The sequence below is a fragment of the Stegostoma tigrinum genome, chromosome 14 (genome assembly GCF_030684315.1).
Source record: "Stegostoma tigrinum isolate sSteTig4 chromosome 14, sSteTig4.hap1, whole genome shotgun sequence".
Taxonomy (NCBI): domain Eukaryota; kingdom Metazoa; phylum Chordata; class Chondrichthyes; order Orectolobiformes; family Stegostomatidae; genus Stegostoma; species Stegostoma tigrinum.
In genome coordinates this window covers 35,942,690-35,957,534 of record NC_081367.1, presented here as the reverse complement: position 1 = coordinate 35,957,534, position 14,845 = coordinate 35,942,690, and the positions used below count along the sequence as shown (strand labels likewise).

Sequence of the window (14,845 nt, the reverse complement as noted above, 5' to 3'; positions counted from 1 at the left end):
TTTCCCACTCCCAGCCTTGAATGCCCTTTCAGATCTGGCCACAGAATACGCAATCGCCCCCCCAGGCTTCCTTCCACCTCTTCACCACTCAGTGTATATGCCCTACGTACTCACTGTTCTCCAGCCCCTGGCTGACCTTAATGGACAGCCCAAGAATGGACTGATCCAACTCCTGAACTCTTTCTTTACAGATTCCCAGCAAACAATAAACTATTCCATGGACCTTCTGGAGGTCGCTTCCTGGATCACAACAGCCCTAAGCAGCTGCGTAACTAGTGGACTATATGCTGGCTCAGTCCTTGAGTGGTGCTATCAAGATCACATGACTGATTGCAGCCCCCCACTTTATTTCACAGAGGACGACTCTGCACATACATTCAAACATGGCCATAATTTTGAACAATCATGCAGCATGTTTGTTATGCAAACATCTGGCACATGGGCTGGTGTGAGATTGACATATCACTGTGCCATATAGCAAGGCTACCCCCTACAAACAACATTGACAGGTATTGGTTCTGTATGTATATTAAAAGCAAAACAGTAGTACTGTGATTCAGGTTTCTGAAGAAGGGTCCAGACCCGAAATGTCAGCTTTTCTGCTCCTCTGATGCTTGGCCTGCTGTGTTCATCCAGCTCTCCACCTTGTCATCTCAGATTCTCCAGCATCAACAGTTCCTACTGTCTCTACTGTGATCCTTTCTGCTCTGGCCAAACTGCCAACACATTAAAGGCATGGCACAATAAGGCAAGCAGGGTTACTGTGGGCTTGCAAGGTTGGCACACAGTGAATCAACACAGGGACAGAAAGTGAGTACCCCAAGACATAGCCTTATCTTGTCCGTATGGCCAGTCAGGATACTTTTCCGCTCACACAAAGTGTCCTTGTGACAGCATTTGAAGGCTGGTTGCTGGTGTGGCCCAAAGTGAAGCTTTAAATTGTAGAGGTGTCCTGCAACTGAATCAGAGAGGCGCCATGAGGGCTGATAGGCTGGCATGTGTTGGATGCCAGCGTTTATTGACGCTGGTTGCACACACCTAGTGCCATGGAACATGCTCAGAGATGTTAATGCCAGGTGTCCAAAACGGTGGCCCAGAGGATCAAGTGGCAAGTTGGACTCACCGGGTGCCCATTCTGACTTTCATGCCTGGAATTGTTGATGTCTATTTCCTTGCAGTGGATTGTCTGATATGAAGCTGCATATTAATGTGTTAATGAGGCTCTTAAGAAGCAATAGTCCTTGCTAATTGACATCTCATGGCTTTCTGGTAAGAATCTCATCTTGACACCTAGAATTTAGTTGGGAATTGCAGCTAGTTATCCCTAACATAAAGATAAGTATCATTAAACTTCTCACTCAATTGTCCCAGATTTCACAGAATTGTCTCGTTATTCAGACCCCCTTCCATTTTAAAATAAAAGATACAGCACAAAGGGCTGGGTGCAGGAGCAGAGAGATCTTGGTGTACATATGTTTATAATTTTAAAGGTTAAGAAAATAGTTAATAAAATATGTAGTATCTAAGGCTTTATAAATAGAGGCATAGAAATACAAGAAGGAGATTATATTGAACTTGCATCAGATACTATATCGACCTAATCAGAAGTATTGTCTCTGGTTCTGGCCATCACATTTCAGGACAAATGTCAAGGAACTGAAGAAGGTGCCAAAGAGATTTATGAGAATGTTTCCAGAGATGAAGAATTTCCCTGATGAAGTTAAATTGCAGAAGTTAGGGCTATTTACATTGCAGAAGGGAAAGTGGAGAGAAAATCTAATTGGGGTCTTCACATGCATGAAGGGTTTGCACAGAGTAAATAGGGAGAAATGTAGAAGTCCTTGTACAAGGCTTGAGAACTAGAAGACACAATTTGAAATACCTGGCAAAACATGCCAATTTAACAAAAGGCTTTTTCATGCAGCAAGTGGTTTGGGTCTGGTCACACTGCCTGTAAATGCGTTGGAGACAAGTTCAATTGTGGCATTCCAAAAGGATTTAAACTGTTTTTGAAAATAAAAAAAATTGAGGTAAATGGAAGAAGGCAGTGGCTTGCCACCAAGTGAAATGCTCATTTGGACAGGTGATGCAGGCATAATGGGCCAAAGTACCTCTATCAACGCTCAACAATTCTGAGATGTCGAGAGAACAGCTCATGTTTAAAATTATAAATATGATGTAATTATTGGGCATGACAAAAGGCTACACTATTCTCAGGAATTTTAAATACAGTCAATTCTTCCAATAAAGAGTATTATAATACTGTAGCCAATAAAGCTTCCAACCTTTCATATCTCCCAAACCACATAGCTATTTGGCTGCCAATTACCCAAGGAGATACAATTAAGTCTGTACCCATGAGATTCCACATTGTCCAAGATAAAGGGCGACTTTAAACAGCTATTGGCATGCTAAGTAAATTGTGCCACATGATCAAAGGAGCAGATCTCGTTTTCACGAACTACTTTTGAGATCTAGTTGATTTTCAATAACCATATATCTGGCAATCGGAATCCACTCCTATTGGTACAAATTGCATAATTCTTAGATGTTTGGAATGATTCTTGGTCCTGAATGTATTCTTGACTTGTTAGAAAATTAATTTGCAACCTGGACAGATAAAGTACAGATGACAGATAAACAAATGACAGATAAAGTACACAAAAGTACATAAATGTTCTTGCAATGTTGGAAAGAAAGCCTTATAAAGAACCCATGTCCTCCTTTTCTGACCTTGTCTGTAAACCCATTCATACAATGCATGTTATTGGTGTCACTAGAATTTTTTCCACTAAGTGGAAAATACAATTTCAGCCTTAATTATCGAGAACATAATCAGTTGTGGTTTAATTGATGTGTAAATTACCTAAGTAATGTGAAATTCATATCAAGAGAGAAATTTGTGAAGTAATTTAACATGTCAATTGATTTATAAACCTCATAATTCCTCAAATCTCAAGCTTAATATAGCTTGCTTTTAATGACCATGTTGCTTGCAAAAGTCCAAAACTGTTTGCTCAACATGTTCAACAGCTGATTTTTGGTAGTTTGCTCTTTGCAATAGTTAAGTGAGAAAATGTAAATAGTGTAAACGTAAATAGTGTCAATGTAAATAGTGTTACATTTGCAGTGAAATCGAATACAGATTATTTGTAAATGTTTAGTGTAGCTTTCCCATGCAGTTTTAATGAAGAGATAACAGAATTGAAACATCCTCAATTATTGTCAAGTAGCAACAGAGACAGGGTAATAAAATGTGAGGCTGGATGAACACAGCAGGCCAAGCAGCATCTCAGGAGCACAAAAGCTGACGTTTCGGGCCTAGACCCTTCATCAGAGACCTCTCTGATGAAGGGTCTAGGCCCGAAACGTCAGCTTTTGTGCTCCTGAGATGCTGCTTGGCCTGCTGTGTTCATCCAGCCTCACATTTTATTATCTTGGAATCTCCAGCATCTGCAGTTCCCATTATCTCTGCAACAGAGACAGCATGGATTTTACCAAGTTGGTAGCTTGCCTCAGATACATAACAGACATTCAAGTGTCACATGAATTCCTTGGTACTGTTAAGCAAAGGATAGAACATTATTCCATAAGCAGACATACAGTTTTTGACCTAAGTACTGAACTTTAATGTAGATGATCAGGTGAGACACCTTTTCATTTTTGTACTTTCATATTTACGTTTTCAGGGAACACTGACGTTCTCTTAAAAACAGAACAATATTGGAGTGACTGCTCAAAGATTGGGAACCTGGGCTAATAAATAACTTTTTGAGACAGGCAGGGCAGTTCTTGAGGTAGTGGCAGAAACTGGGGGTTGGGTTGGGTGGGGTGAATGGGGGCAAGAGAGAGAGAGAGATGGGTGAATGGGGGCAAGAGAGAGAGAGATGGGTGAATGGGGGCAAGAGAGAGAGAGATGGGTGAATGGGGGCAAGAGAGAGAGAGATGGGTGAATGGGGGCAAGAGAGAGAGAGATGGGTGAATGGGGGCAAGAGAGAGAGATGGGTGAATGGGGGCAAGAGAGAGAGATGGGTGAATGGGGGCAAGAGAGAGAGAGATGGGTGAATGGGGGCAAGAGAGAGAGAGATGGGTGAATGGGGGCAAGAGAGAGAGAGATGGGTGAATGGGGGCAAGAGAGAGAGAGATGGGTGAATGGGGGCGAGAGAGAGAGATGGGTGAATGGGGGCAAGAGAGAGAGATGGGTGAATGGGGGCAAGAGAGAGAGAGAGATGGGTGAATGGGGGCAAGAGAGAGAGAGATGGGTGAATGGGGGCAAGAGAGAGAGAGATGGGTGAATGGGGGCAAGAGAGAGAGAGAGATGGGTGAATGGGGGCAAGAGAGAGAGAGAGATGGGTGAATGGGGGCAAGAGAGAGAGAGATGGGTGAATGGGGGCAAGAGAGAGAGAGATGGGTGAATGGGGGCAAGAGAGAGAGAGATGGGTGAATGGGGGCAAGAGAGAGAGAGATGGGTGAATGGGGGCAAGAGAGAGAGAGATGGGTGAATGGGGGCAAGAGAGAGAGAGATGGGTGAATGGGGGCAAGAGAGAGAGAGATGGGTGAATGGGGGCAAGAGAGAGAGAGATGGGTGAATGGGGGCAAGAGAGAGAGAGATGGGTGAATGGGGGAAGAGAGAGAGAGAGAGATGGGTGAATGGGGGAAGAGAGAGAGAGAGAGATGGGTGAATGGGGGAAGAGAGAGAGAGATGGGTGAATGGGGGCAAGAGAGAGAGAGATGGGTGAATGGGGGCAAGAGAGAGAGAGATGGGTGAATGGGGGCAAGAGAGAGAGAGATGGGTGAATGGGGGCAAGAGAGAGAGAGATGGGTGAATGGGGGCAAGAGAGAGAGAGATGGGTGAATGGGGGCAAGAGAGAGAGAGAGATGGGTGAATGGGGGCAAGAGAGAGAGAGATGGGTGAATGGGGGCAAGAGAGAGAGAGATGGGTGAATGGGGGCAAGAGAGAGAGAGATGGGTGAATGGGGGCAAGAGAGAGAGAGATGGGTGAATGGGGGCAAGAGAGAGAGAGATGGGTGAATGGGGGCAAGAGAGAGAGAGATGGGTGAATGGGGGCAAGAGAGAGAGAGATGGGTGAATGGGGGCAAGAGAGAGAGAGATGGGTGAATGGGGGCAAGAGAGAGAGAGATGGGTGAATGGGGGCAAGAGAGAGAGAGATGGGTGAATGGGGGCAAGAGAGAGAGAGATGGGTGAATGGGGGCAAGAGAGAGAGAGATGGGTGAATGGGGGCAAGAGAGAGAGAGATGGGTGAATGGGGGCGAGAGAGAGAGATGGGTGAATGGGGGCAAGAGAGAGAGAGAGATGGGTGAATGGGGGCAAGAGAGAGAGAGATGGGTGAATGGGGGAAGAGAGAGAGAGAGATGGGTGAATGGGGGAAGAGAGAGAGAGAGATGGGTGAATGGGGGAAGAGAGAGAGAGAGATGGGTGAATGGGGGAAGAGAGAGAGAGAGATGGGTGAATGGGGGAAGAGAGAGAGAGAGATTGGTGAATGGGGGCAAGAGAGAGAGAGAGATGGGTGAATGGGGGAAGAGAGAGAGAGAGATGGGTGAATGGGGGAAGAGAGAGAGAGAGATGGGTGAATGGGGGCAAGAGAGAGAGAGAGATGGGTGAATGGGGGAAGAGAGAGAGAGAGATGGGTGAATGGGGGAAGAGAGAGAGAGAGATGGGTGAATGGGGGAAGAGAGAGAGAGAGATGGGTGAATGGGGGCAAGAGAGAGAGAGAGATGGGTGAATGGGGGCAAGAGAGAGAGAGAGATGGGTGAATGGGGGAAGAGAGAGAGAGAGAGATGGGTGAATGGGGGAAGAGAGAGAGAGAGAGATGGGTGAATGGGGGAAGAGAGAGAGAGAGAGATGGGTGAATGGGGGAAGAGAGAGAGAGAGAGATGGGTGAATGGGGGAAGAGAGAGAGAGAGATGGGTGAATGGGGGAAGAGAGAGAGAGAGATGGGTGAATGGGGGAAGAGAGAGAGAGAGATGGGTGAATGGGGGAAGAGAGAGAGAGAGATGGGTGAATGGGGGAAGAGAGAGAGAGAGATGGGTGAATGGGGGAAGAGAGAGAGAGAGAGATGGGTGAATGGGGGAAGAGAGAGAGAGAGATGGGTGAATGGGGGAAGAGAGAGAGAGAGATGGGTGAATGGGGGAAGAGAGAGAGAGAGATGGGTGAATGGGGGAAGAGAGAGAGAGAGATGGGTGAATGGGGGAAGAGAGAGAGAGAGATGGGTGAATGGGGGAAGAGAGAGAGAAGATGGGTGAATGGGGGAAGAGAGAGAGAGAGATGGGTGAATGGGGGAAGAGAGAGAGAGAGATGGGTGAATGGGGGAAGAGAGAGAGAGAGATGGGTGAATGGGGGAAGAGAGAGAGAGAGATGGGTGAATGGGGGAAGAGAGAGAGAGAGATGGGTGAATGGGGGAAGAGAGAGAGAGAGATGGGTGAATGGGGGAAGAGAGAGAGAGAGATGGGTGAATGGGGGAAGAGAGAGAGAGAGATGGGTGAATGGGGGAAGAGAGAGAGAGAGATGGGTGAATGGGGGAAGAGAGAGAGAGAGATGGGTGAATGGGGGAAGAGAGAGAGAGAGATGGGTGAATGGGGGAAGAGAGAGAGAGAGATGGGTGAATGGGGGAAGAGAGAGAGAGAGAGATGGGTGAATGGGGGAAGAGAGAGAGAGAGATGGGTGAATGGGGGAGAGAGAGAGAGAGAGATGGGTGAATGGGGGAAGAGAGAGAGAGAGATGGGTGAATGGGGGAAGAGAGAGAGAGAGATGGGTGAATGGGGGAAGAGAGAGAGAGAGATGGGTGAATGGGGGAAGAGAGAGAGAGAGAGATGGGTGAATGGGGGAAGAGAGAGAGAGAGAGATGGGTGAATGGGGGAAGAGAGAGAGAGAGATGGGTGAATGGGGGAAGAGAGAGAGAGAGATGGGTGAATGGGGGAAGAGAGAGAGAGAGATGGGTGAATGGGGGAAGAGAGAGAGAGAGATGGGTGAATGGGGGAAGAGAGAGAGAGAGATGGGTGAATGGGGGAAGAGAGAGAGAGAGAGATGGGTGAATGGGGGAAGGGAGAGAGAGAGATGGGTGAATGGGGGAAGAGAGAGAGAGAGAGATGGGTGAATGGGGGAAGAGAGAGAGAGAGATGGGTGAATGGGGGAAGAGAGAGAGAGAGAGATGGGTGAATGGGGGAAGAGAGAGAGAGAGATGGGTGAATGGGGGAAGAGAGAGAGAGAGAGATGGGTGAATGGGGGAAGAGAGAGAGAGAGAGATGGGTGAATGGGGGAAGAGAGAGAGAGAGAGATGGGTGAATGGGGGAAGAGAGAGAGAGAGAGATGGGTGAATGGGGGAAGAGAGAGAGAGAGAGATGGGTGAATGGGGGAAGAGAGAGAGAGAGAGATGGGTGAATGGGGGAAGAGAGAGAGAGAGAGATGGGTGAATGGGGGAAGAGAGAGAGAGAGAGATGGGTGAATGGGGGAAGAGAGAGAGAGAGAGATGGGTGAATGGGGGAAGAGAGAGAGAGAGAGATGGGTGAATGGGGAAGAGAGAGAGAGAGAGATGGGTGAATGGGGGAAGAGAGAGAGAGAGAGATGGGTGAATGGGGGAAGAGAGAGAGAGAGAGATGGGTGAATGGGGAAGAGAGAGAGAGAGAGATGGGTGAATGGGGGAAGAGAGAGAGAGAGATGGGTGAATGGGGGAAGAGAGAGAGAGAGAGATGGGTGAATTAATTTCAAGGATTAAAATAGTTAGGTGGTTGTTGTTGACCAGCACAAACTCAATGGGCTAAACATAACAAAGTGTGGAGCTGGACGAACACAGCAGGCCAAGCAGCATCGCAGGAGCAAACAAGCTGATGTTTTGGGCCTAGGCCCTTCATCAGAAAGCTCCTTTTGCCGTGCTGTAAACCTTTTAGACTCTCTGTGTCTATAACAAGGCAGAATCCAGATCAAGTTATGTTCCATCTTCCTTTAGTCCTGTTCAAAATCCTGGCATTTTCAATACTGAATACGTAAGATATTTACAGATAAAAGAGACTAGCTGCTTCAAATGTTTTATGCTTTTTTTCCAGAGTCTTGCTGGATCACTAAAGCAAAGACAATGGGATGCAGTTTTTTCAGAATAGGGTAGGTGAGTTTGGGTGCCTCTGGGGAGATCCCAATATCGTAAAACCAATTTTTGGGTTTCACCTTGATGGGGCTTGAGGTGATTGGGCAAAGCCAATGGAACTATTGGGTTAGGCATTTAAATATTTAGTTAGTTTACTGAATACTGTTATGTTCAAGTATTCCGGCTCAAACAATCAGTGAGCCTATTTCCCAAGTTGTCATCAACTCATCAAGGTCACTTAGATGGCAGCATAAACGAGAATACTTCTTCAGCGAAACTGACAGGCTGGGAAGCCTTTGATATGTGAAACCAAAGAGCTCCGACCACAGGCAGGAACTGATGTGAGCTTTCCCAGAGAATGCTATCACTGCTTTACAATTGTTGCTAACCTTCTGACGGTCACTCCAGATGTCACACTTCACTATCTGTAGTTGCTGTTATAGTTCACTATGGCAGGGAAGTATTTTTCTGCAACTTAACTATGCATGTAATGAGGACCAAGAGGTGCAGTAACAATGTCAGCAGAGGTATGCTTTAGAAATACAGGTCCCACCTCTACACAGACAGCTTGAACATAGAGACCTACTTCCAAGGAACTGAAACTTCCAATACAGGATACAAAGGCAGAGGATCACTTCTCTTTATATGCATATTGATCAGTGCCTCAGGATATCACAGGAGATCACTACTAAGATCTGTAGCCTCTTTGTTTCCAGTGGGCCAGGTGGGCACATATTACCAAACAACATCAATGTGACTGTCACTGCAGAACCATTACCTCCCTCTGCATCTCTATGCAAGGGTATGTGCTGTTCTGATACAAGGAAAGCAAGCAGAGATATGAATGTTAGAAATGGGTATTTTAAAAAAAAAATCACCCATTTATTGCCCCTCCCAGCTGCCCTAGAACTAAGTGGCTTGCTTGGCCATTTCAGAGGTCAGTTAAGAGTCGGCCACATTGTTGTGCCTGGAATCACATGTAGGTCAGAGCAGGTGAAGATGGCAGATTTCTTTCCCTGAATGACATTAGTGAGCTAAAATGGGTTTTTGCTAACAATCTGCAACGGTTGAATCTTAATTCCAGATAATGTTCTTTTAACACTTCAAATTCCGCATTTGTGGAAGGTGACTGTGAGGCATGAGTCCAAGTTAGAAGAGCAACGGGTGATGGCGAGGGTAAAAGTTTGCTAGATTTTAAAAATAATCAGACATGGGATGTGGGTGTTGATAGTTGAGTCAGCATTTATTGCACATCCTTGGGGGCTCTTCAGAAGGTAATGATGAACTGCCTTCTTCAATGTCTATTTGATGTAGATCTTCTAATGCCATTAGGGAGGGAGTTCCAGGATTTTACTCCGTGACACTGAAAGACTGGCCAGTTATTTTCAAATATGGATGTTAACTGGCTTTGAATGGAAAGTGCAGGTGTTGCTGTTCCCATGTACCTGCCACCTTTGTCGTTCTAGATGGAAGTGGTTATGAAGTTAGAAGATGCTGTCAAGGAAACCTTGATGAATTTGAGCAAAGTATCTTGCAGATGGTATATGCTGCTGCTACTGAGCCTGAACAGTGTAGGGAGTGCATGTCTATGGATGTGCTACAAATCAAACAGATAGCTTTCTGCTGGATGGTATTAAGCTTCTTGAATGTTGTTGTAGCTGCACTCATCCAGACAAGTCGAGAACATTCTGTCACTGTCCTCATTTGTACCTTAAAGATGGTGGACAGGTTTTTGAGAGGCAGGAGGTGAGCTACTCATTGCAGTATTCCAACTTCTCACCTACTTTTGTCACCATTGTAATTACATGTATTGTACAGTTCAGTTTCTAGATATTGGGAACTGCCAGCATGTTGATTGGTGGGGTTTTCAACAATGGAATGCCATTGAATGTCAAAGGACAATGGTTATGTTCTCTCTTATTGGAGCTGACTGTTGCTTGGCACATGTGTGCTGTTAATATTACTTGCTAATTGTCAGCCCAAGTCTAGATGTTATCCGGGTCTTACGGTATTTGGACTTGGAACTTTACGTGAAGAGACATGAATGACGTTGAACATTGTGCAACCATCAGCAGACATCTGCTCTTCTGACCTGATGATGGAAGTATAGTGGTCCTAACAAGGTCAGCCACGTGGGCCTCCTAGAATATGAGTTCCCTGATTGGGGCTGCTAATCGATCTAATCAGGGAGCTCTGGCTGACAGATATAAACAAAAACATCAGAGGTTCTATTCGCTCTGAGAGCTGGCCATGAGGAAGCTAAATCAGTGTCAAGGACTCTCCTTGTCTAAGCAAGGTGTGACATGGTGACAGGATACCAGCCTCTGTGGAGTTATTTCAGGAAGGAAAGATATTGATGAAGCAGCTGAGGATGTCTGAGTCCAGTCATCACCATTCAGAATTCTTGTGATGTCCTGGTGTTGAGATGGCTAATCTTCAATAACTACAACTAACTACCTATGTACCAGAAATGACTCCAACCAAGACAAAGCTTTCAACGGATTCTCGTTCACTACACTTTAGCTAGGGCTCCTTGATGCCACACTCAGTAAACGTAAGCTTGAAGTCAAGCACATATATCTCACCTCATATGAAAGGTTGAATTTGAAGTATCTGCAGAAAGCTGAATGATATAGTAAAGTGGCTTAGCCTGGGGAGTTCTATGCTGGAGAATGCTGGACAGAACTAAGGAATGGCAGCTGAAGGCGCGCATGATTCATCTTTCACACTTTCTTGTCTCCAGTTTGCAATGCCAGGCTTCTGTTGCTGATTTTCTTGGTGTCTTCCTTCTAACATGCTTGTTTGGAGAGGTGGTCCTCTCTCTAAAAAAGATTACCTCAGTTTAATCCCCCAGATCCTGCAGCAGAAACTCCAAAAAAGAAACTCTAGATTTCCACTTTATTCCTATAGTTCCTGCTGTCTTGAAAGTCTAAGCACTGTTAAGTGTCATTGCCAATGTCCTTTTGGCTAGAAAGCATTTCTTTGGTGGATGTGTACCTGATACCACTCGCGCTATCTGATTGATTAGTGCATCGAATGGGAAAGCAGGAGATTTCAGTTCTTGATTTGCAACTACTCCCTGCATTTTAGCAGGGCTAAGGGATGTTTGGAACTTGATCATCTGATGTTTGAATCCTTCAAACTCCTAACCTTAGTGTCAATATTTATGGATTCAGTGACTCAATGGCTGCTGAAGAAATGAAGGATAACTTATCACAGTTTTTTTTAGACTACAACTGGCTACTTCTTGCTGCAGCTAATGAAATCATGGGCAATTAAAACATTCTGTCAAAACAGCGCAATCAGGATTTTTGTCTACTTTTTGCTGAATGCTGAAAAATGAACATTTACTCAATTTACAAGATGCAAATATAATAGTGTTAAAAATGCATATTACAAGCAACTTACCAAGTGCAACAGTGCCCATGAGGAAGGGTGTTCCAATGTTACAGAAATCGTTGAATATTTCTTGATGGATCTCAGAGCCAACAACAAAGGTTACAATTACCTGAAAAGGAGAAGACAGAATTGTGCAAATAGACAGAGTGTCTTCTAAGAAACATGACACAATGGGCGGAACGTTCCTTGAATTGTGACAACAGGCTTCGAGTTGGGAACACTGACTGGGGTGAGATTCAGAAAATAGTGAAGCCACATTGGGATGACTACTAATACATTCTCACCTCTAGGTAGCTTTCTTCTGATGTGGCTAGGAAGCAGATCAATTGCCCACAGTATGGAGCTAGGCAACCAATCAACATTATTACAGGCCCATCGATAGGCAGCTTGAGTGACATATTCCCAGCAGCTGAGTAAGCTCCCAAGTGGAGAGGCCACCATTTCAATGCAGTGGCCTTCCTGCAGCAGACTGGTAGACAATCAGAACCTGAGGCTCCTACCTATAAAGATTGGGCTGCATTCATACAAAGCTGCAATCAGAGCTGAGATCATTGGAAGGGTTTCTCCTCCACCCGATGAGCTACCAGTCTAGATCCTGATTTCTCTGCTCTTGCTCCAGCAAGTGCTGTTCTCAACCTCTATTTGTTCCCAATATCACAACCTGAAACATGTGGCAAAATCCAGTGTTTCATATTGTAGAGCATTAAGCTTTTTCTGGTGAAATACTGAATAATATTTTCATATCTCATATTTGTTTGTCAATTTTGAATAACTAATTATGGCAGAGTGTAAACTCACTGTGTCAACACAAAACAGCATGCTAGCATTAGCCCATGTTTATCAGTGTCACCCAAACTAACTGAAAAAAACTTTGAAATAGTTTACACATTATGTGGACAATATTAGTGTAACAGCAATGTCATTAAAATAAAGGCAGTGGTGGCTCAAATTGTTCACCTTCGGCTATACCAGCAATGCGTAATCAGTATGCTCTTGTTCACTCTGCCTGCATCTGATGAACCAATAATATGATTAAACATATGCTTAATCATGTGAATTAATTCTTTTGCTTTGGGCAGTAGGGGATCCAACAAGATTGAAGATTTATTTGCCACTTAAGAGCAGCAAATATCTAAAAATATCATCAGCTCCTCAAAAGAAATGAACTATGAGTCAACCGAGCCTTCGGTTGGTTCGCTGACAATCCATATGGGTTTAGTGTCTAAAATAAAGAACAGCATCAGGATTTGTTTGTCATTATTTCTACCAGAATAACTAATCACCTAACACTGACAGAAACTCAATGAAAGCATGACTATTAATAACACTTGAAGTAATCTCTATTTAATGCTGATCACCAGTAAAATTAGCCTTGTTCATTCTTGTTTCTATTCGCATTTCGGTCAAAACTACGAACATTAAAAGGAAGTGACAAAAGAAAATGTTCAAAACCCTCTGTAACAAAATTAAAAGGACACAGGCCTCAGTCAACAACTGGTTTTGATGATTTGCAACACAACTTGCATGAGGACGAAAAGCTCTTACAATCAATTTCATTTTTAGTCTCTTAATGGCAATGGAAATTCCAGGTAATATTCTAGAGGTTCAGCTCCAATTTATCTTCTTCCTTGCAATTAATTTGGCAAGGTCTTTTAGCACACGTGGGACCCCAATAAAAAATTAACCAGTGAAATGAGAAGGAACTCCATCCTTTAAAACAGCAGTCTATACAAGGAACACACTTCTCAAACTTGTACTTTACTGACCTACATGTTTCACTGCATCCAATTTAAAAGGCTCATTGCTTCATGGATAAAGTCTCACCCTTCCCTTCCTCTATAAATGAATCCAAAAAGCTTCACAACCAATCCTACCCCAATATACTGCAGCGCAGATAGCCCAAGGCGTGGCAATCATTATGAACAAACAGTTGTGAATTAATCTTCAACTAACAGTGAATAAAATATGAAAGATCAGGTCGTATGTCAGTATTTTCTCAGTTCAGCTGAAGAAGTCCAAAATTTATTCAGAGCACATGTACAATAATATACACAAGAGCTAAATTTTGTTGATTTTTGTTTTTCCACACATAGGAATTGACAAAAGTATTTCATTCGAAAACAAATATTTTAAAAATGCATTCTGTACATGTTCAGACCAAAAGAAAATAATCTGCTGAATATTATACTCACTGTGATGATTAACATAGTTCCCTTTGCCAGGGTCAAAATGGATGTGATTGGCTGTATAATAACTTGAGCCAAAATAATTCCAAAAGACAAGATCCATGTGAAGAATGGAATGACATAGACATGCCTAAGTTGAAAAAAAATTATATAAATGTTGGAACTATTCTGCATAGTAATGATAATGAAGAGTTTAAAGGTCTCATTTTGGAGCAGAAATCATGAAGTAAGGCATTGCAACACTCAGTGCTGGCACAACTTCTAATGACTTGGATTTATTATTAATACAACGAGGTCATATATGATCAGAGATAATGGGAACTGCAGATGCTGGAGAATCCAAGATAACAAAGTGTGGAGCTGGATGAACACAGCAGGCCAAGCAGCACCTTAGGAGCACAAAAGCTGAAGTTTCGGGCCTAGACCCTTCATCAGAAAAGGGGAAGGGAGAGAAGGTTCTGAAATAAATAGGGAGAGAGGGGGAGGCGGACCAAAGATGGATAGAGGAGGAGATAGGTGGAGAGGAGAGTATGGGTGGGGAGGTAGGGAGGGGATAGGTTAGTCTGGGCAGGACGGACAGGTCAAGGGAGCGGGATGAGGTTAGTAGGTAGGAAATGGAGGTGTGGCTTGAGGTGGGAGGTGGGGATAGGTGAGAGGAAGAATAGGTTAGCGAGGCGGGGACGAGCTGGGCTGGTTTTGGGAATGCAGTGGGGGAGGGGAGATTTTCAATGTGAAATCCACATTGCTACCATTGAGCTGCAGGGTTCCCAAGCAGAATATGAGTTGCTGTTCCTGCGGGATCAATGTGCATTTCACCAGCTTCAAAATACTTACCCCTGGCAGAGCAGAGAAGGCCATTAACCTTCTTCCTACACTGCTGAGCATACCTTAAAATGGCTGAGAAAACACCAATTTTTGCAACAACCTCAGGCCAGGCTGGCAGAGTCTGGTGCCGGTGGAAAGAGGACAACCTTTCTCTGCACCATCCCATCTAGCATCATCTCCAGGTCCCCATCCACAATGTGAGGTTCCAATTCCCCATGTTCTGCCATGTGCAAGGTAAATGTAACTCTGCAAGGAGGCTCCAAACTGACAATGCCTGACCAACTGCATTCACCATATGCACTCTTTGAATTAGAATTAAGTTCTGTAATAAAATTTT

The 14,845-nt window shown here is 44.4% G+C and overlaps 1 protein-coding gene across 4 annotated transcripts in view; it reads right to left on the bottom strand.

The window, feature by feature from the left end:
- si:ch211-51h4.2 (uncharacterized) overlaps positions 1-14,845 on the bottom strand; it is a 299,094-nt gene that overhangs the window by 150,842 nt on the left and 133,407 nt on the right. For all 4 annotated transcript variants that reach the window (XM_048542917.2, XM_048542918.2, XM_048542919.2 and 1 more), the window contains 2 exons: positions 13,690-13,813; positions 11,507-11,606 (listed from right to left, as the gene is read on the bottom strand). In XM_048542917.2, the coding sequence (XP_048398874.1) occupies positions 11,507-11,606; positions 13,690-13,813 (224 nt within the window). The remainder of the gene's footprint in view (positions 1-11,506; positions 11,607-13,689; positions 13,814-14,845) is intronic.